At 39.5% G+C, this 21,442-nt stretch overlaps 1 protein-coding gene across 1 annotated transcript in view; it reads left to right on the top strand.

Moving 5' to 3' along the window:
• The window catches only part of AOPEP (aminopeptidase O (putative)), a 188,370-nt gene that overhangs the window by 14,159 nt on the left and 152,769 nt on the right, over nucleotides 1-21,442 (top strand). Inside the window, exons 4-5 of the mRNA XM_086629909.1 lie at nucleotides 4,197-4,343; nucleotides 9,449-9,697. Of these exons, the coding sequence (XP_086486035.1) occupies nucleotides 4,197-4,343; nucleotides 9,449-9,697 (396 nt within the window). The remainder of the gene's footprint in view (nucleotides 1-4,196; nucleotides 4,344-9,448; nucleotides 9,698-21,442) is intronic.

Genomic DNA, 21,442 nt, shown 5'->3' with positions numbered 1-21,442 from the left:
TCATCTCTGATTCCGGTGAGCAGGTGTATTCTGTTCTTGAGAGGAAATACGGTGGTAGGGAAGCCACGGCTGCTGCTCTGTGGCTAGCAGCAACAGTAGTTGCTTTTGTTTGTGCTTCCCTTGCTTTTCACAAGGCAAAACAAAAGAGTCCAGTACTTGTGTTGATTGATCTCCAACATATATCAGGAACTACAGCATGGGAGTTGACAGCTCGTCGCATGCTACTCATCCCTCTGAGCCAGTATTGAACTAATGCTCTGGCATGAATGTGAGGGTGGTCTGTGGGAAATTCTGGCTTTCAGATGAGATCAAAGATCTCTACAAGTTACAAAGAGTTTCAGAAACTTGGAGGGTTCTTGATCCTGGTGCTCCAGCCAAACAGTGGTCTTGGAGTAACTACTTATTTAGCTGAAGTTTTATGGACTAGTGCTAGCTCTTACTTTGTATATCACATGCTGCGTGGGGCTTTCTCTCGTTGTCCCTGGAGGTAGCTGAATTTTGTGGGTTTCAATAAATTACGGACATCATCTGTATTTTGTAGTGTTTATATTTGTGTTAGTGCACGCTATTTGAGGGCAAATACACTAATGAGTAAAAATACTCATAATGTTCTTGCATCTGGCACTAACAGATACTAACTCTTAGGTGTTTCTTCGATTACAATGGACTCCACAGAACTCAAACAATTCTAATGGTTTCAAAGATAGCTAAATGCATTAAAAATTCTAGGAAGTAATTACATCATTCATCATTATTATTTCAAGTAGAAGAAATAAACGGCCTTTAATTTGTTCTTTTGCACAATTATAGATAAATTATAATTTCCTATCCTGGTTAAATGTCATGCTAAATTTTGCGTGGGGTGTTTTCAAGTTATACCTCATACAATAGGTGATTGTTGTTGCATGGTTTGTGTAGTTATGGCATGACAGATTTGCTTTGCAGATCTGAAAAAAATTTTTTTTTTTTTTTAAATTACTTTCAAAATTACCTGTAGAGAAAATATTTTGCAAGTATTATAATTACCTAGTTGCTTTTAGGTTGTAAGGAGAGGGTGTAAGCATTACAAATAAAAAGGACTGGGGTGCTCTTCCTCTATTTTTCCCGTAGACTAACCCCCAGCCTAATCTCTTGTTCTTCTCGAGGTGTCCTTGCTTAGTCTAAAAATGTTTTTGTTGTACAAAATGCTGGTTTTGTGGTACAAAATGCTATTTTTGGTAAAGGTGGCCATCTCCCCGTTGCAGCTGCACTGTTTTCTCCTACCCTAGAGGTGGTGCTGTCTCCAAGGTAAGCTGCTGGGAAGCAGAGGGCAGCCAGGGGAAGCGGAGAGAAGGGAAAAGGAGCCGGCTGGGTCTTCTCGTCCCGATCTGTGCCCTGGGGTAGGTCTGAGGTTGCAGATGAAGGAAGACAAAACAAAGCCCACTGACCTGAAGAAAGTTAAAGAAAGGATGTGAAGTTATGGGAGAAAGGGCATAGTGAGAGGAGAAGATAGAAGATAAATGAGGGTTAGCCTTTTTGAAAAGGTACTTACTTTATGGTGCTTGCCGTAGAGAAGCGTTGCCAACGTAAAGACAATTTCCGTCACTGACCAGTGGATGCACTCTGGAGAGAGCTCGCTTATCATGCCAGTGCATGTTATTTCAGTTGCTCAAGACAAAACAACTGTAGGATAAATATATAATTATCCTGCACAGTTCTGGAGTATGAATGCAGAGGGCCCTGCAGGAAATGGATTGAGCCCCAGTTAGGTGTGTGAAGACAGTGTAAATCTTGGATCTCGTTCTGGGACTATCCATGGGCTCTGTAATGCCTGCAAAGTATAAGGGTCTTGGAAAAAAAGATAAGGATCTGTATTTAGGTGCTTTTCTTCAGGAAATCCTAATTTACATAAATATCAACACACATACCAAGAAAATCTAACTTCCTTTGTCTTTGATACCTTCACCCTTTTGCAAGGTTTGCTCCAGCTCTGAATAGCCTATGTTCGTTGCTAATTCATGTAAATTTCTGAGTGCAGCACGTGCTGTTCTTCTCACTGGACTGCTAAATGGATTGCCCATTCATTTTGACATTCTGTTCAAATTACCCTTGTTTCTTTTTAAAAAATATTCTATGGTGTTGCTTGCTCTAGCCTGCCTTGCGAAACTTGTTCCTTACTGTAGCCCTCTCTGCTTGCTCAGTGTGCATAGCACAGGCTGACAACCTTTCCTTTTAGACAATCTCCTCACTGTTGTGAGAGCCTTCTCCTTTACACCTCCTGCCGTCTGGGGCAGTTTTCTGTGACTGCCTTCTGACTTTCATGCTTGTTTCAGAACTCAGTTGAAAATGCATAACTGTTTTTCAATTATGTTTCCTCAAATTTTCACTCTTCCTCTGCTGTTATTTGACTCTTAAGGTTTTACAATTAACATAATTGCATGGAGCATTTTGTGATGCTTTGAGTGTAACAGATGCTACACAAAGTGAAGTATTGCCGACTGCCTCTGGGCCTTCTCTTGTACACATTTAAGTCAATGTTAAAGCTGCTATTAACTTCAGTGTATGCAGGCTTGGGCCTCTTATCAGAGTTTATATCAGTGAAACTCTACATCAGGAGTTTGGTATTTCAAAATAATAAATTGTTGCTGTCCTGGGTGACCTCTTTCTCTCAAGGTGGCATTTGCTTGCCTTGGCTCATTTGTGGCTTTGATAAGTTAATTAAAAAAAAAGGGGGGGGGGGGGGAGGGAGGAATTTGGCAAAACAGTTATCCTCTTTGTTCCTAATGTATTTGGAGCAAATTAGTTCCTTCTGCTCACGTACTGACAGGAGGTTAGGAAAATTACAGGAGTAATATGTGTTTATCTGACAATGCAGATGAAAGGTTTTTGATGGTAGCGGTGAATGTTTCCAAAAGTCGAATGGATTGAGAGAGTGTACGTGGTTGCTAGTGCATGTAAGAGGCAGAGGTTTTATCTGCCTCTTACAAGACTTCACGAACAGTATTGCTTTGTGATACTAAATAGTAGGTAGAAAATTTGTTGAGGTGAAGCAAAAGGATTTTTTCGTTTGTCCTTCCTCTGGACAGCTTGATCTTCTGTGGTCATTAAGATTGGAAACCCAGAGATGTTTTGCTACAGTTATTTCCTTTACTTTATGCCTTGTGGCCTCCGCTGGATTGTTTTTTTTGGTCTTTTTTTTACCTTTTGGTAGTGTTCCATAGCCCTGGTCAGAACACTATTGGAAAAGAACAAGTATTAACGTTCTCTTAAAATAACTGAAGTTTGTGTATTTCCACAGTTGCCACAGCTACAGTTATTTACACATGATTCAGCAGGTTGTAACTCAGCTAGGCTCTTTCCAAGAGTGATTAACCTGTTAGTATGGTGTAGTAACTGTATTTGTGGCTGTAAATGAGTACTTGAATGTGACCTTTAAGCTATATCCTTTTTAAAGGGACAAATGGAAAACCTTTAGATTCATGAAAAATATGCTGCCCTAAAACATCCTCCGGTTTATCCAAACATGTTTATAGATACAGTCATTCTATACCATACCCCTTGTCTTCCATCACTGTGTTCCCATAATGGTAACTTTACTTTTTAGTTGACTCTCTAATCTTGCTTTAGCAGCTCCTGGGTTATCATGACCAAATCATTGACTTAGGCAATATCCCATCTGGTTCTAAGCTTTGATTTCTCATTGCCTGGTTGGCACATCATGTATCTCAGATTGCCAGGACGAATTCACAAGCACTGGTGTTGTTTGTTAGGACTTGCCTATCAGTTTGGTACTGTCCAGAACACAAAGAAAAGATTTTGTTAAGACAAAACCATAAGGTGGTTGATCCCGGTTTGAAAGAGTTAAATTTTGATGTCTGTGTGTGGATCTAAAGGTGCTATTAGATTTCATGTCTGATGCAATTATTATTGGGCAGTAACAGTACAATAATGCTAAGCTGCATTAATAATGTTCCACTTGTGGATGATTTATTTATAGAGACATCAGCAGATAGAGGAAAGTTGCAAGTGTAAGTAAACATGGTGGTTACATATGACTACTCTTACATGTCTCAATGAAATTATTTTTCTTTCCTCAACAAAATTAAGGTGCAAAGTTTGGCCCAAAATCTCAAGTACATAAAAATGTCAAGTACTGAATGTGTGCTGTGACTGATGAGTCTGTACAAATGTTCTTTTTTATTTACAGGTATCTTGAGCTGGTACTACTATGTGACTATGCCAATGCCAGCATCCACCTTCACTATTGCTGTGGGGTGCTGGCAGGAGGTTAAACAGCAGTCCTTCACAGCTGCTATCCAGACAAATGTTGGGTTTTCCTTGCAATCTTCACAAGCTGATTTCAGGTTAGTGTTAAGAATATTGTTGAAAAGTGAGATATATGGGTAGCGTTTTCACTTACTTTGTGGAATGAGAAAATGAGTCATAGTACAGGAATCAAAATAGAACTTGTTTAATCTGAACAGAAAAATCTTGACAGGAAAATAATTCCAAAGGCATTATTTCATGGGTAAGGGTGTGGTTCTTTTTATGTGAAAACAAGCAGCTTAGTGAGCAATAGGGTTAATAAATCCCAGTGTCCTCTAAATCTGCATCCTGTGCCTCTTCATGCCCTGCCGCAGCAATACCAGGTCCTCCCTTGTTTCTTACAATGTCTGGCTCTAAGATCTGTTGTGTTACTAGGCTCAGTCTATTTTGGATACCTAATGCGCCCTACTATGGTATTGCCTACTCACTCGCTCTTTTCTTGCTGTCCTGTCCCATCCTAGAGTTAGAGCTGGCCTGTGCAGTGGTGTGCCTGGGTGATGTATACTGACTGGGCACATGAAAGACCTGTTGCAGTGGTCTCATAAAATAAAGTTGAACCAGTGATTCTTTTCAATAAAAAAATACCCTGTTGTCTAGTACATGAAGTGGCCCTTGATTTTCTTGTGTGTTACTCTCAGCTTTTCAAATTCATAAAGTCATAGAATCACAGAACAGCCCATGTTGGAAGGGACCTTGAAAGATCATCTGGTCCAATCTTTCGTGGGAAGGAGAGCTTAGATGAGGTTATCGAGCACCCATTGTCTTCTCCATGTGGCTCTTTGTGAAGAGAGAGCCTCTGCGCCCTTTGTAGATGCCCTTTAAGTACTGGAATCTGCAGTGAGGTCACCCTTCCCCTTCCCCTTCCCCTTCCCCTTCCCCTTCCCCTTCCCCTTCCCCTTCCCCTTCCCCTTCCCCTTCCCCTTCCCCTTCCCCTTCCCCTTCCCCTTCCCCTTCCCCTTCCCCTTCCCCTTCCCCTTCCCCTTCCCCTTCCCCTTCCCCTTCCCCTTCCCCTTCCCCTTCCCCTTCCCCTTCCCCTTCCCCTTCCCCTTCCCCTTCCCAAAAAAGGTCTAGCTCCTTCAGTCTTTCCTCATAGGTCAAGTTCTCCAGCCCTTTGCTTATTTTTGTGGCCCTCCTTTGGACCCTCTCCAATCTGTCTGCATCTTTCTTGAATTGTGGGGACCAGAACTGGACATGATACTCCAGGTGCAACCTGACAAGTTGTTGTGCGTTAGGCCGCTCCGGGAACCAAACCCTACACAGTCGCCCACTCACCCTCCCCCAGCCCCAGGGATGAGGGAGAGAATTGAAGGATAAACGGGAAACCAGTGGGTTGAGATAAGAACAATTTAATACAGATGATTTAATACAAAGTGTAGATGCTCACCACCCCCTCTTATCTGCAGCCCGTCTCGTCCCGAAGCTGCAATCCCAGACGAACGTGAGGCCACAAAATAGAGAGGGAGAGAGAGAGAGAGTACTCCAAGAGTGGGAGTACTGGGAGAGAGAGAAAAAAAAGGCAACAGAGCAAAAGCGCAGCAAGCGCAAAAGAGCAAAAGCGGCGAAAGAGCCAAAGCGCAAAAGCCCTTCTGTCCGGCTGACCCTCACTTTTATACTGGGCATGATGCTGCATGATATGGAATACTAATTGGCCAGTTTGGCCCTCAATCTTAAGTTCCACCACAAATCACAAGGGCAATCATGGCCCCCTTGTCCCGGCTATGCTCCCCCCTTATCCTGCCGTGCTTCTGCACTCCAGCCAGAACGCGGCACACTGAAAAGTCCTTGGAGTTTCACTTCCAACTACAAACATCAGCTTGCTATCAACATTCTTCTCAGAGTGAACCTCTGAGTAAAACCAAAACACGGAGCTCTTCTAGCTGCTAAAAAGAATAAGCAGCTCTTCTAGCTGCTAACTCTGTCCCAGCTAAAACCAGGACACAAGTACTCAATAGAGTGAGGTGATCACGTCTCTATTTCTGCTAGTAATGCCCCTGTGGATGTAGCCCAGGATCCAATTTGCCTTCGTTGCTGCAGCAGCCCACTGACAATTCATGTTCAACTTGCTGTCCACCTGGAACCTCTGGGTCCCTTTCAGCAAGGCTGCTCCCCAGACATACAGATCCTAGCCTCTGCTGGGTTCTTTGGTTATGTCATCCCAGGTGTAGGACTTTGCACTTGTCTTTGTTGAACTTCACACTGTTCTTGCTATCCTGCACTTCCCACCTGTCCGTTTCTCCCTGTAAGATGGCTCTCCCTTCTGAGATGTTCTCCTCACCACCCAGTTTGGTGTTGTCAGCAAACCGAGTGAGGGTGCTTTCAATCCCATCATCCAGGACATTTGTGAAGATGTTGAACAGTGTGGGACTCAGTATCGATCCCTGGGGGAATTGTGACAGGCTGCCAGCCTGAGTGAAAGTCGTTGGTCACCACTTTCTGAGTGTGGATTGTGAGTCAATTTCCTACCATCTCACAGACCATCCGTCCAGTCTGTATCTTGCCAGTTTGTCCAGAAGGCTGTGGGAAAACAGGATTGTTTTGCTGAAGTCCAGGCAAACAAAATCCACTGCTCTCCCCGTGTCAACAGAAAATGTTCCTTTGTTGTAGAAGGTGACCAGTTTAGTTAGGCCTTAAGTATTGTTTCGGTTATGCAAAGTATTTTTCTGTTATGCGATTAGAAACTTAGCCAAAACAATACTTGTCTTTTAGATAGCTGTTTTGGGCTAATACTGTGTTAACATAGAGCCAGTGGAAGTCCTTACTGTTTTGGCAAAGCTAGTGAGACTTTGGAACTTGAGGACCTACTAGGTATTACTTACTAGAATTAGAAATAAAAGGATTCTGATGGCTTGCAGCTTGGCTAATTTTGGTTTAAAAAAAATCTAATAGATCTTGAGAATAGGAGTATTTGTATTTTACCTAAGATGAGTAAAACATGCCTATTCAAGCTTTAGAATAGTTTATAGGTTTGATAAGCTTCTAGATATTGTTTTGTGTTTATTCCTTTGCTATTTATATGTTTATAATATGACTGCCTCTACAGAAATACACTGTAGATGTTCACTATATATTCCTCTCTAAAGTACAGCACATTCAGTAATAGAATTTGTATTGATTTAGTGCAAAAGATTATTATGGCAGTGTTGATAGAATAAATGAAAGTTTCCAATTTTTGTAAAAAAAAAAGGGAAATATTTTTGTAGCTTTTTGTAGCAAAAATTAGTGCAAGTTTTAATCAGTGTGATGGTCATTGTTATGAGTCAATCTGTATGATGGTCATTGAATTAGTTAATTGGCGTAGGTAGTGTGATGTATCTGCAGCAGTTGAGTTACTGGTAGTGGAATAGAATTAATGTGTTTCAAGAAAAAAAAACGACCAAAAAAATATCAAAAAGTCCTCTGCAAGTGTGCTGTTTATTATGAATAGACAAAAAAGGAGAACCTAAGTGTACAAGGTTGTTTTGCAGTTAATTAGGCCATTAAAAATGTATGTCCTTAAAAATCTCTTCTTACAGTTATATCCAATTAATCCTTGTTTGGGAGTTAGCACAACAGACCCTTGTTACTTATTTTAGTCATTAAGACTAGGTGACCAAACCAATATTATGCCCAGTAGCAGGCATTTCTAGAAAGGATGTGAAATGGATAGACAAGCAGATGTTAGGGTAGTGACTCAGATAAGATAATGGAGATAAACTCTTGAGCAGTAGGAAAAGAAAGGATTTCTGGAAGAAATTGTTGACATGTGTACTGTAATTTATATCCAGGTGCCAGTGAGTTTGGCATGAGGAAACCGTATCAAAGAAAATGTTAAATGGAGTTAGGGTGTTAAATAAGTTTTATTGTCTCCTTCTGGTCATTAAGGACTTGGCAACTTTTACAAGAAATATCATAGAATACCAGATTGCAAGGGACCCTAAGGATCATCTGGTCCGACCTTTCTTGGCAAAAGCATGATCTAGACAAGATGGCTCGGCACCCTGTCCAGCTGAATCTTAAAAGCGACCAATAGGATGTCCAAAGGGTCCAGATAGGGTGCTAGCTTTCATCTTCTTACCTAATGTCAACTCACAATTAAAAACAAAGAGACATTGTTTTAGAGCAGAAATATACTGGGTTAGACCACCCTTGGAGAAAAATTGTATAATGATGGATGTAGTTTCTTTGCACATGTAATCAATGAAGTAGCTTACAGTCCACTTCTTTCACAGAAAGGGTTATGTAAGGTGTTAAAGCATTGGCACTTCAGCAAAATCTAGTCCTTTCCTACATGTTACCATTTTGTTTTGTGTGTCAGCACTCACACAGAGCATGATCTTCCGAATATAAATGCTTTGGGCAATGCTGGGTGCATTATCAATAAGTGCTTTGCCTGTCCAGGCATAGTAGAACCAGCTTCCTTAAGTTGAAATCTTGAACCAAGGAGAGGCTCTGCGCTATACAGAAGAGAGACCAGCAGGTGAAAACATGAAGCTGATTTCTGCTTAGATAAGCGTCTATTTGGGCAGATAAATTATTGTGAAGGTATATGACTCAGTGTTTAGGAAGGGTTTGATTTACCCCTCCTTTCTTCCAGCGACAGATCTGAACATACTGTAAAGTAATGTAAAGTAAGCTTAATCCTAACTTGATATTTTCAAGTGTCTACAGTGATAAGCCTGAATTGATATCTACAGTTGTTTTTCACTTAAGGGAAAGAAAAAAATCAGTAGAAGTTCCCGGGGAATTTTAGAAACAACAGGAAAAAAAGCCCCCTTGGAATTTCATTCTAATTGCACTTAATACTTTTGTGTTCATACGTGTGAAATTTTACTTTAGTAGTTAAGTTTGAATAGGAATTCTCTGAATAGAGAAGTATTATTGTGTTATTACTTAGTTTTCTTTATCCAAGGTTTGACTAGTGCTTTTTTTTAGTTGTGAGTAACTATATCAGTTCTACTTAGACATGTAGTAATGAGTGTTTTCACAGTGCTGCACATGTGTGAACAGTGTGAGAATTCAAAGGAGTTGGATTTATGAAACTATTTCTGTCATTCTGATGTCAAGAGAATATCCTTGTCTTAGCATACTCGGTTGTGCACATTTCTGGTATCACATTAAATTTCCTTTTTTGTTGTTTTGTTTTGTTTTGTTTTGTTATTGTCAGATGGCATGAAGAAATCTGTGGTCATGTGGAATATCCCTGCCGTTTCCAACATCCTGCTGCCAGGTTGCAGGCAGTCATTCCTTATAGAGTCTTTGCTCCCTGGTGCCTTATGGAACTCTGCGAAGAACATTTGCTTCAACTCATTCCTCAGTGCCTCTCAGCTGCTTACACGACACTGGGTACCCACCCCTTTTCCAGGCTTGATGTTTTGATAGTTCCTTCCAACTTTTCCAGCCTGGGAATGGCTAGGTAAAGAAACTTCTTAGTATCTCATCTCCTGTGTTTTGTTAGAATTCTTTTTATCGGCTAGTTAACAGTGTCAAATTGATATCCATCTGAAGTTACTGTGCTATTTTTTCTTAAACCAAAGTTAAAACTCTAGTTCTGGCTTCATCTGGGTAGGTGTGTTTGCATCCTTTGTGCTCTGATCTTTAATTTTTGTTTTAACAGGGCTCAGGGAAAGCAAATATAAGCTCATTAGACGTGGGTCTGAATTTCCTCATTTGACAAACCGAAGTTCTTTCATTTTGATTCTTATTATATGGTTCTATTGATTTAAATACTTGATGCTGCTATCATTTTGTTATGTTTTCTTTTGGCATTGATTTTACCATTATGGCTTGACAGAAAAGAGCATGTTAAAATCCAGATCTAGAGTTTATTCATAAGCCTTTTGAGATTTATGAGTTTCTAGTCCAATACTGGTATTTGGAAGCTGAGTAAGGCAAACTGTAAGATTACATTATCAAGTTGTCGTGGAATTGTGGAGAATAAAAAGCTTAATTAAATATTTTTGGTTTTACAGTATAATTTCCAGTCATGCAATAACAATAGAATTTCAGCTCTATTAGTTGTAAGTCAATGCCTAGCAATTGAAATTCCCCATTTGCTTTTTATTTTGTTTAAAAATATATATATTTTTAAGTTGGTAATGAGATAGTGTCTGCCTAGTGCCAACAGTAGAGTGGATTCATTTAGGAATATGGACAAAACATCCAAGGGAAGAATTAAAGGCAAAGTTCTGCTAGAGAGATGAACGCTGAAAGGAAGAGTGTATTCTCAGACTGTTTGCTTCGAATTTTGGTGCTCTTGAGGCATTGTTGAGTAGGTTTGGTATCTGAAGCAACTTCAACAAATTGCACAGATTGCTGGTGAAAGTGCTTAAGTGAACCAGAAGTTTATTTCTTTTCACAAACTGTGTGATTTATCAAATAAGGAAACATTTTGTTTCATGCTACAGGTTTTGTTTCTGATTCATGTAGATTTTTTTCCTACAGGTTTCCTCTTGCAATCCTCCTTAGGGATAAAAGTAGAAAATTATGCTGGCATGGTATAATATTGTATAGTTTTTAGTAAAAGTTTACTTTCTTTTTTTAAATGAAGATCTATAAAATCTAAAACATGAGCATTCAGTGACCCTCCTCTGTCATATAAGCTTTGTAGATTTCTTGTACTGGGTACTGAGTTTTCAATCATAACTCTTTGCTCAATGAACTCCTAAATGAGAGCATCAGGAAACTTAGATGAGTCCTGATTGTTCTGAACACCTACCACAGACTGTGTTCTCTGATGCTTTGCGTAATGGTTTGATTTGGAGATAAGCATGATGTGTACCATGTTCTTGAAGCCATATGAAATTGGTAGAGCTGCTTAGTGATTTCCTCTGACTTCAAAGGCATGGTACAAAAATTTTGACTCAGATCTATATATGGATTGTCACTGTAATTGAGGAAGAAACTGGCCATTTTACTTAGCTATGTGGTAAGATCATTGATCAGTGGAGCCAAGAAGGGCAAGATGCAGATACAGTACAAAATGAAAGAGAAAGCGGAGAGGAACATCTAGGCCAAAATGACAGCACTCATTAGGAGAAATCTTCAAGATTCAGTTGTTGATATGACACTACTTTTTGGGGAGTTGTCAGAGCTTCCCCTGCATGTACCTTTCCCAGAATTTATAGGGAATAGATGCTTGCAGGGTATTCTGTTGCAAAACCATCTGTGGTTATCTGAGTCCAGATTGCATGTTCAGAATATTGTATTTGTGCTTTCTTTGTGAAGGACATGAGAAAAACCTATGCTTTTATTTCCCAGTGCTTTTTCTAACCACAGTCAGTTCCAAGTGATCGTATCATTGAATATAAGGATGAAAGAAAGACCATGCATACTTCCTCATGCTTTTCATTCAACAGTTCATCAAGCCAAGCACATTCAAATTTTCCAAAATTGAAATAAAGGAATAATTTAAGCTGTTTAAATGTCAAACTGTATTTGGGCAGCAAAAGAAATTATTAAGTGACTCATAATAGCTTGTTTGTTCTTGTTTCATGTGATTTTTGAAATAGAGGCTTCTATGTATATAGCAAGCTGCTTAAATAGTTAATTCCTGTGCATGCAATGGTAATTACCTAAATGACTTCAGTGAAGAATAAGCTATGTTGAAAACCATGTCCAAACCCACATTAAAAAAAAAAAAAAAAAGTTAGCTATTATCTTGGGTTAAAAAGGGTGCTGTAGTATTTATTTTTTTATCTCCTGTAGCAGTATAAACATAACACAGCATGCCAGCACAAAGGGACTGTTTTTTTGAGAATCCTAATTGTACTCCTGTCTGCCAGGGAGGGAAGCAGTCATAAATTTTCGTCATTATCTGAAGCATCAGAGCACTTTTCTTTGTCTGTTCCTCATTAGATGATACTTACTGTGTTTTTTATATCCCCAAATACTTCCCTTTGCTTAAGGGGGATGTTTCCCCAGCATTTTAGACTGGTATGAAATAATGATAGTTCTTGCGTAGAGTGACCTAATTAGGCATTTTAAGATGTCTACTCCAGTAGCCGCTACTGTGGGTCAGCTGCGCTTGAAGACTGACAGATGCTTCATGAGAAAAACTCTGGTTGAAAGCATATTCATTTTACTTAGGTTTTTTAAATTGATGTGGGATTCTGTATGGAAACGGGATCTTGACTGTACGTAATAATTGCAATCATCCCCTCGTGCTTCCTGTAGGTCTTTGAAGCTGGAGGATTTAATTTCACTCTCTCTTTTGGTTTTACACTGCTTTAGTTCAAGTGATTCAGTACAGCTTCTCCGAATTTATGCTAGTAAAAGAATGTGGCCTACATGTCTTTGGTGCAATTATGTTAAACTATACATAAATTAAATGAATAAAGCATTGTAGACCAAATTTAAATAACTTAAAAGCCAGACATTCAGTGCTTTCTGCAGAATTTTGAGAGCTAACAGCATTTAATTATCTGATTTTAAGTTCTCACTAGCAGAAGGGAGTGAATTGGAGGAAAAGAGTAGGAAAGTGTATCAAACTGTAGAGCTCCAAATTAAACCGTTCAGGGAAGAGATCGCTGACCTCACACTATGCTGAAAGGAGCACATTGTTCATGTACTCAGAGAGCTAAGAGGGTAAAAGCAGATTAAAAGTCGCACCATGTTTTGGTGCTGTTGGTGATGACATGCTACTCCCTGAGGAATTGTCAACCCCATTGAAATTTAAATAGCAGAGTTATTTCATGGTTGCAAATGCTCTCATGTGAGCCAGTAGTTAGTCATGAGAGCAAAGCTGACTGAAAGACTTCAAATAAAAACTAAGGTCTGTATGTTCCCTGGTTGGTCGTGCTCTTCAAATCAGTTCATTCCCAGTCCAGTTTTGTTGATAACATTTGAAAACATTGTGTTTCAAAATCTCTTCCTGCTCACCTACTATGGCATCCAATCATTATTACCCAGCTGGACTGAATTGAATATAATTAACTAATTAACCCAAGGTACAGACCCTGCCTACAAGAGGCAGGCCATTTCCTCCTGGCTGTGGAAGATGCAACAGCGTCCTTGGTGCCGCAGCCCAGGCTGGTGAGCAACAACCTACAACTCAATTTCCTTTTGGCAAAACCTGAAGAGACTTTGAATTCCTTGTTCTCTTTCATTCCTCAAGGAAAAACATTCTTTCAGATACAGAGATTCTGCACTTTTTGTGCCACATGAGCCTGTGCTTGAGACCTTGACTTCTCTTGCAGTGTTTAATTGCATAATTCTTATTTATTTATTTATTTATTTTCATCATGGAAGTAATTTTTCCTTGATAACCATTGAGAGCCTTTCACAGTCACACCAATCACTTGTGTTTCTATGGCTTTAGAAAGTGCTTACCATCTTTCTACTTCACAGCAAATGTGCTGATATTTATTTTACTCCCTGGGGTTGTAAGCCTTTGTTTGTATTGAGTTGAAGTACTTTTTTTTGAAACGATAGGCAAAGATTTTTGGTTCCAGCACGCATAGTTTAAATAACATAAGAGTACTGCTTTTTCTATTTGAATTAATGTATTTTAGATGTGCTGGTTTTGTAATAAGTGCTAGCACAAGGGAAAATTCTTAGCCATGCACAAGGGAAAATTTTTAGCCATGCACTATGTGTCAATAACTTAAGTAGTCACATCACATGTTGCTGAGAACTAGAAGAGTATAAGAAAAGTGTCCCTTGGTATGTGCTATACTCCTTAAGCACTTAGTACAAGTAACTGCTCAAAACAGAATAACGGGATAAATGGATTTCTAGTCTTACCTAATTTGGCTGTACTTACAGCAGTTTTGCCCAGCAGAGCTAGCAAGTAAGTGGAACCAAAGAACTTCTGAGCAAGATACTGGTGTTTTCGAAACAAGATCCCAGTGTTAGGTTATTGGAATCCTATCTAGGCTCTAAAATTAGTGGCCTCATTTTCAACTATGCTGGACACCTTTGAAACCCAGATCATGTTTCATGACAGAAACATAGAGGATGCTTGGAATATTTGTAAATCAGGTCGACTTATATAGCTGCCTAAATATGGATTTAGTAACCTAGCTTTCAATTCCTATTTATAAAGATTTTAGTCACTCTTCTTCTCTGACGTAAATGGTCTGTAGTACTTTAAGAGGAAAGAATGTCCCTTTCTTCAAAATGTGGTATATCAGCAGAACTCTTCAGTCTTTCCAGGCAATGTCACTAAGCTTGTTAAGTGTTTCAATTGCAAAAGTGAGAAGGAAAAAAAAAAAAAAAAAAAAAAAAGGAGCAGTGGGGAAAAAGCCCAAGCAGCCTCTTTGATCTGTGCGTCTGTAGCCACCATTTATCCGAGCTTTATGTCTGCAGTGTTCTGATGACAACCGAGTAGTCTACAGTAAAATCAGCCAGGACTCTTGGAATAATTGTGTCAAACCCAAATGTGAGTCTTCAGCATTGTTCAGTCTTGCAGAACTGTGATTGACTGTTTGCCTTGACTGTAGCAGCCTTTTGTGAGTGTATACATTTGTATAACCTTTTTGCACAACGTTTTCAGTTGTGCTAATTTGACAAAATACTTGCTTCATTAAACATGAACTCTCTGTAGTCTATTTTCAACTTATCACGGTTTGGTTATCCAGGCAGAAAGAACCATGTGCCAAAATTAAAGCAAAAAATAAAAACATGATGTCTGGAGAAAGAAAAATTGATTTTATTTTTTTGAATTTGTTTTTGATTCATTATGTAGAGGAGAATCTTAACTTGAGTCTTGCATTCTTGTTTGCTTGTGTTTGTCGTGTTTTTTTCTTCTTTTTTTTTTTTAATAGGAGAGATTGCAAATTGCCTGAGATTTTAATTCCTGATCCTGCAAATGGTTTTGCATGCCTGCAAATGATTTTGCATGCCTCAAATTTACATACACAAGTCCTTTTCTTTTAATTCAAAAGCCATACTTGCATCTTTACTCAGTATATTTGTTGGCAGGATCATGACATGGTTAAACATAAGTGAAATTTAACTTAATAATGCAAGTGACTTTAATGTGATTTGAATTCAAAGAAAAAGAAAAACCTATTGAGCTTAGACTTCCTGGAAATATTTGCAAGTAGTGGTGCTTTGGTATACATCCAGTGGTTTTTTTTTAAATAGAATTTGTAGCTTGAAATTCATCGCAGAGTCCACCTAGGAGGAAATCATACCCATCCTTCTTGTGCTTCTAAGATGAAGAATCAAGCAGGATATTTGGCTGAAAAATAGCATGAAATGAATTCATCAGTGCAAGCAGAAGTGCTAAAATAAGATGGAGCATAAACCAGTTTTTTAACCCTAGGTTTTGTATTTTCTGTCCTGTTTTAAATTAACACCTATGCTGAGTTCTTTAATAAAGGATGCAAATTAACGATTTTTTTCCAGAGGCAGCTTTTCCGGTTGGCATTTTTTCATTTGGAAAATTACATATTTTGTAAATCACACACAAATAAGTAAACATTGTTTATTTTGGTATTGTGTAAATTACCTATGAAATCCCTGTTGTCAATGGTACAAAGACTACCATAGAAAGTTATAAATACAGAGATTCAGTTTGATTTACATGGGTTTCCTTTTGAATAGTAGCTGTTCTAGTAGATATTTGGCATGTTTGCTAGACTCACATGCTCTGTTGCAGTACTGCTCTAAATAATAATTCAGTATACCTATGTTTAGCAAAGTAACTCCAGAGAATTGCCTTGATGAATGGAGAGGGGAGAATGTGATACTGGTCGGAGATATTTTTTTTGAGAGAGAGAAAAAGTTGGATATCTATTTAAAATGTTGAGTTTATTTTTATTACCAGAATGACAGTCAGTCCCAGATGACATAATATTCAAAATTCACTGTAGGCTCTACAGGACATCTTCGATCTGTCTTCCAGCCATTTAAACATTTAGCTCATTATTGTCACTGTCCTAGGAATTTGGATTCAGTTTTTAGTGCTGTAGAATTCAATCAGAATTTTAATGAAACTAATATTAATCTACTGATGGGGCAGCAATTTAGTCATTTTTACTTTTGCTGAAGCATTGATTTACTGCTTCAAGAAATTAAAGCTATTCAAAATTCATCCCAGTTGGAGTCTTAGCTGTGATAGCAGTAATTCAGCGTATGTGGCTGTACAACACATGCATGTGAACTTAGTGGTATTTAGATGTTGAGAACATTTTATGTCTCTTAGCCAGAGCTTCAAGTGTAATTTGCTACCACTGCAATCACAGTCCTTTATCCAGTTGTCATTTTGGGATCAAACCAGGATTTAGAGTACTTCGAGCATAATATATTTCCTTACTAATGTGCTGAGCTGCCTTGTTGGTCTATTAACTCTTAACAGATGTTCTTTTGAATGTAAACCTGCAAGGAGAATAAAACAAGTTCATTTCTTGATGGACAGCAAAGTTTATTTTTTGTTATTTTATAAAATTGCTACAGTCCGAGAAATATTATTACTTTAAATAAATATCAGAAATAAGATTGATTATTCCTAAAAGCATGTCCTTTCTCCCCTTCAGAATGCTATGCAGAAGATTAATAAAGCAAAGAGATTTCTTACCTTCAATACCTCTTTTTTTCTCTTTAGTTTCTTCAAAGTAAGTACTTCCAAAATAGATAGTTCTTTAATTTTAACTTAGCAAATAGACTTCCGTGTGCTTTGAATGGCACTGGAAAATAAAATGACTGCTTCTTTTTAAGAAACATTTAAAGTTTTGTATAAGATAGCTTCTTAAGCCAGATACTAGCTGGCTTTATATCAGCATCTCCACTGACATCATTATGTTTGACTGCTGTGGCACACTGAGAAAAGAGAGAATAAAAGGTTAAGCACTTTCACTGTGACAAAGTGGGATGTAGAAGTTACCTGATGCAAATAATTTTTTGTTATTATTGACTATTTACCTCCTCCCACCACCTAACAGATGGATTGTTTTGCAGTCTTACAACACCATAAAAATAAAATGTGGTTGATGTTCTGGCAACTACAAATTTTAAGTATAAGACAAGAGACTGTGACAAGGGAAGCCTAGTTTCTTTAATTTGTGGAATATCTACATATTTTAAATATGGTGGTGTTTTTTTTTTTTCCCAATGGCTGAGCACTCAGCCATCTGAAAGACTGGCCCTTCTTTTTTTTACATTTGAATGTGCAGAAAATGATATGCACTAATACATGCTTTAACCCAACAACAAGCAACACAGGTTGCTTTTGAATTTTTTTCCCCTCTTAGGCTTGTGTTTCGCAATCTGACTTTGGGTTTTTTTCACTATCCTTCTTACAGTGTCACAGCTGTAACTGTTTTTATACTTAATCCCTAAAGGGAAATTATTCTAATGGCTTGTATAACCACCACAGTTCAGATGATGTGTTCTTTTGCTTTAGTGTAATATCTCAATGTAACACCTGTGCAAGAGTGTATATTGTTTTCCTTCCAGTAGCAATGGCAAAAAGCAGAAAAACAGCTTAGACTGCTAAAACTGTGGAAGCAACTATTGCAGCTTGAGGTGGATTGACAAGGCTCTACAGTAATATAAATTCCATACTCAAACTAAATTCTGAATTGAAACTAAATTTCAGCCATACTGCCTGATGCAATCAGCAGTCTGTGCTGGACCACTCATAGGTCCTCAACAGATGCTCACCAGGCCCCAACCAGATCCATATGTGATTTTGTTGCCTACGTATTAATATTAATCTGTCAGTCATTACTTCCTTGCTTTTCTATTACAAAATTGCTGCCTCTTCATGGACACAAAAGTGTAGAAGATGAGTTCAGGGTATTGCATCACAGCTGTCTCTGGTGAGAGTTCTTCAGTTGTTTCAGTCATCTATTCTCTGTGTTATCTGGCAGAAAGACTAATGTGAGTCCCTTCATAATCTAGAATGCGGCTATCACAAATCTTAGTATGTAAACTGAGAAAAGTACTTTTTAACTCCTCTTTTTTAAAAAAAATATAGTAAAATGGTAAGTATGGTAAAATGGTAAAAAATGGCAAAACCGGTAAAACAATGGTAAAAGTGTCTTGCTTGAGTGTCATTGATCATGGTGAAGATGATGAGAGATCTTTGAAATCCATAGTCCTGCCTTTGGGCCACCTTAGGGGACACAAACCTAATCATCCAGCTTTGCATGTGCAAACTACATCTGTATTTCAAAACAAAAACTCAACACTCCAACCCCTATCACTAACTCCCAGTCTCATCTGGAGTTCTGAAACATGTCCTTCCTTATAAGGAAGACCTAAAGTGAGCCTCTGCTATGAAATGTGTTAATAAACAAGCCAGATGTGTATTCTACAGTGTCAGGGGAGTTTCTTTTGCATTTACGGTAGTTTTCCATAGAGCTTTCCTAGTGCTTTTAGAAGACAAGGTAGAAGACAAGGTACAATATTTACCTGTCCTAAGATGCTTCACATGTGAATCTACTTGTGTTTCTTCTTCGTGAGAAGAGGCTGATAGAGCTCGATTTGCTTAGCCTGGGAAAAAACAAGACTAACTGAGACTTTAGTTGCTATGTTCTACTACTACCTGAAGGAGTGGTCACAGAAAAGACAAAGTCATGATCCTCTCAGAGATGCGCTGGGAAAATGTATGAGGCAACATTTGCAAGTTGCAGTGAGGAAATTCAGACTAGAAGTAAGGAATAGAGTTTTCACAATGGTCGTGGTTAAGCACTGAAACAGGTAGTCCAGGGAGCTTGTGGAACCACCATCGCAGGAAAAGTGAGCCCACGTGGTGAAGAGAGAGACCTTCAAACTTGATTTTTTAATGATATTCCAAGCCTTCGTTGCTTTTACCTATGCTACTGCTTTAGTTTTTATGTTTACTGACAAATAATGCCTCTATCTCCAAGGCAAAATGTATCTGCTTAGAATCATAGAATCAAAGAATAGTTAGGGTTGGAAGGGACCTCAAAGACCATCCAGTTCCATCCCCCCTGCCATGGGCAGAGAAATCCTCCACTACACCAGGTTGCCCAAAGCCTAATCCAACCTGGCCTTGAACACTGCCAGGGGTGGGGAGTCTACAACTTCTCGGGGCAACCTGTTCCACTGCCTCAGCACCCTCTGAGTGAAAAATTTCTTCCTTATCTCTAATCTAAATCTCCCCTCTTTCAGTTTAAAGCCATTGTCCCTTGTCCTATCACTACACACCCTTGTCAAAAGTCTCTCTCCAGCTTTCCTGTAGGTCCCCTTTAGGTACTGGAAAGCTGCTATAAGATCACCCCGGAGCCTTCTCTTCTCCAGGCTGAACAGCCCCAACTCTCTCAGCCTGTCTTCATAGCAGAGGTGCTCCAGCCCTCGGATCATCTTCGTGGCCCTCCTCTGGACCTGATCCAGCAGCTCCATGTCCTTCTTGTGTTGGGGACTCCAGAGCTGAACGCAGTATTCCAGGTGGGGTCTCACGAGAGCTGATTAAAGGGGCAGAATCACCTCCCTCGACCTGCTGGCCACACTTCTTTGGATGCAGCCCAGGATACAGTTGGCTTTCTGGGCTGCCAGTGTGCATTGCTGGCTCATGTTGAGCTTCTCATCCACCAGCACTGCCAAGTCCTTTTCCTCAGGGCTGCTCTCAATCCATTGTCTGCCCAGCCTGTTCTTGTGCTTGAGATTGCCCTGACCCATGTGCAGAACCTTGCACTTGGCCTTGTTGAACTTCATGAGGTTCTCACAGGCCCACCTCTCCAGCCTGTCAAGGACCCTCTGGATGGCATCCCTTCCCTCCAGTGTGTCCACCACAACACAGCGTGGTGTCATCTGCAAACTTGCTGAGGGTGCACTCGATCCCACTGTCCATGTCACCAACAAAGATGTTAAATAGCACTGGCCCCAGTACCGACTCCTGAGGAACACCACTCATCAGTGGCCTCCGCGTGGACATAGAGCCGTTGACCACAACTCTTTGAGAGCAACCATCCAGCCAATTCCTTATCCCCCGAGTGGTCCATCTGTCAAAACCATGTCTTTCCAGTTTAGAGACAAGGATGTCATGTGGGACAGTATCAAATGCTTTGGACAAGTCCAGGTAGACGATGTCAGTTGCTCTTCCCTTATCCATCAATGCTGTAACCTCATCATAAAGGCTACCAGATTAGTCAGGCAGGATTTGCCCTTAGTGAAGCCGTGTTGGTTGTCACCAATCACCTCCTTATTTTTTATGTGCCTTAGCATAGTCGCTAGGAGGATCTGCTCCATGATCTTGCTGGGCACAGGGGTGAGACTGACTGGCCTGTAGTTCCCTGGGTCTTCTTTTTTTCCCTTTTTAAAGATGGGAGCTATGTTTTCCCGTTTCCAGTCATTGGAAACTTCATCAGATTGCCACAACTTCTGAAATATGATGAATAGTGGCTTAACAACTTCATCTGCCAGTTCCCTCAGGACCTGCGGATGCACCTCATCAGGTCCCATGGACTTGTCCACCTTCAGGTTCTTTAGATGGTCTCGGACCTGATCTTCTCCTATAGTGGGCTGTTCTTCATTCTCTGAGTCCCTGCCTTTGCCTTCTGTGACTTGGGCTGTGCAGCTGGAGCTCTTGCCAGTGAAGACTGAGGCAAAGAAGTCATTGAGAACCTCAGCCTTCTCCATATCCCGGGTAGCCAGGTCCCCTGTTTCCTTCCAGAGAGGGCCTACATTTTCCCTAGATCTCTTTTTATTACTGATATATCTATAGAAGTTTTTCTTGTTGCCCTTGATGTCCCTGGCCAGATTTAACTCTATCAGGGCTTTAGCTTTCCTAACCTGATCTCTGGGTATTCTTCTTTTACAAGTAGATAAGTGGTATCTGTAGATGTTACAAGAGAATCTTTCAAAGAAACACACAATTTCCTAATTCTCTTTTCCTCTCCCGTCCCATGCCAAGGTTAAGTAGAGAACTGAGTCCATGTCATTTGGACCCAAACCCAGTGTTTTAATATTGCACCAGCCTTTCCAACCTTTTCTTGTTTGTAATAGTAAGTACTAGCTATCTAACAAGTTTGAAATGCATACGCCAAACTTCTGGGCTGATAGCACTGACAAAAATCGGTCTTTAATTGAAATAATATATAGTGATTTTTTTTTTGCTCTTTATTTTTAAAAACACTGGAGGCATTTTCATTGTTAGTCTAATCTGGAAAATGCAAATTTTACATACGGAAGTTTCAGTACATTAAAAATAATGAAAACTGTTGAAATTGGGGGTAAGGGATAGGATCTT

Source organism: Tauraco erythrolophus, chromosome Z (assembly GCF_009769465.1).
Source record: "Tauraco erythrolophus isolate bTauEry1 chromosome Z, bTauEry1.pri, whole genome shotgun sequence".
NCBI lineage: Eukaryota > Metazoa > Chordata > Aves > Musophagiformes > Musophagidae > Tauraco > Tauraco erythrolophus.
The sequence above is the reverse complement of the archived record's forward strand: the minus strand, read 5'-3'. Positions and strand labels throughout refer to the sequence as shown.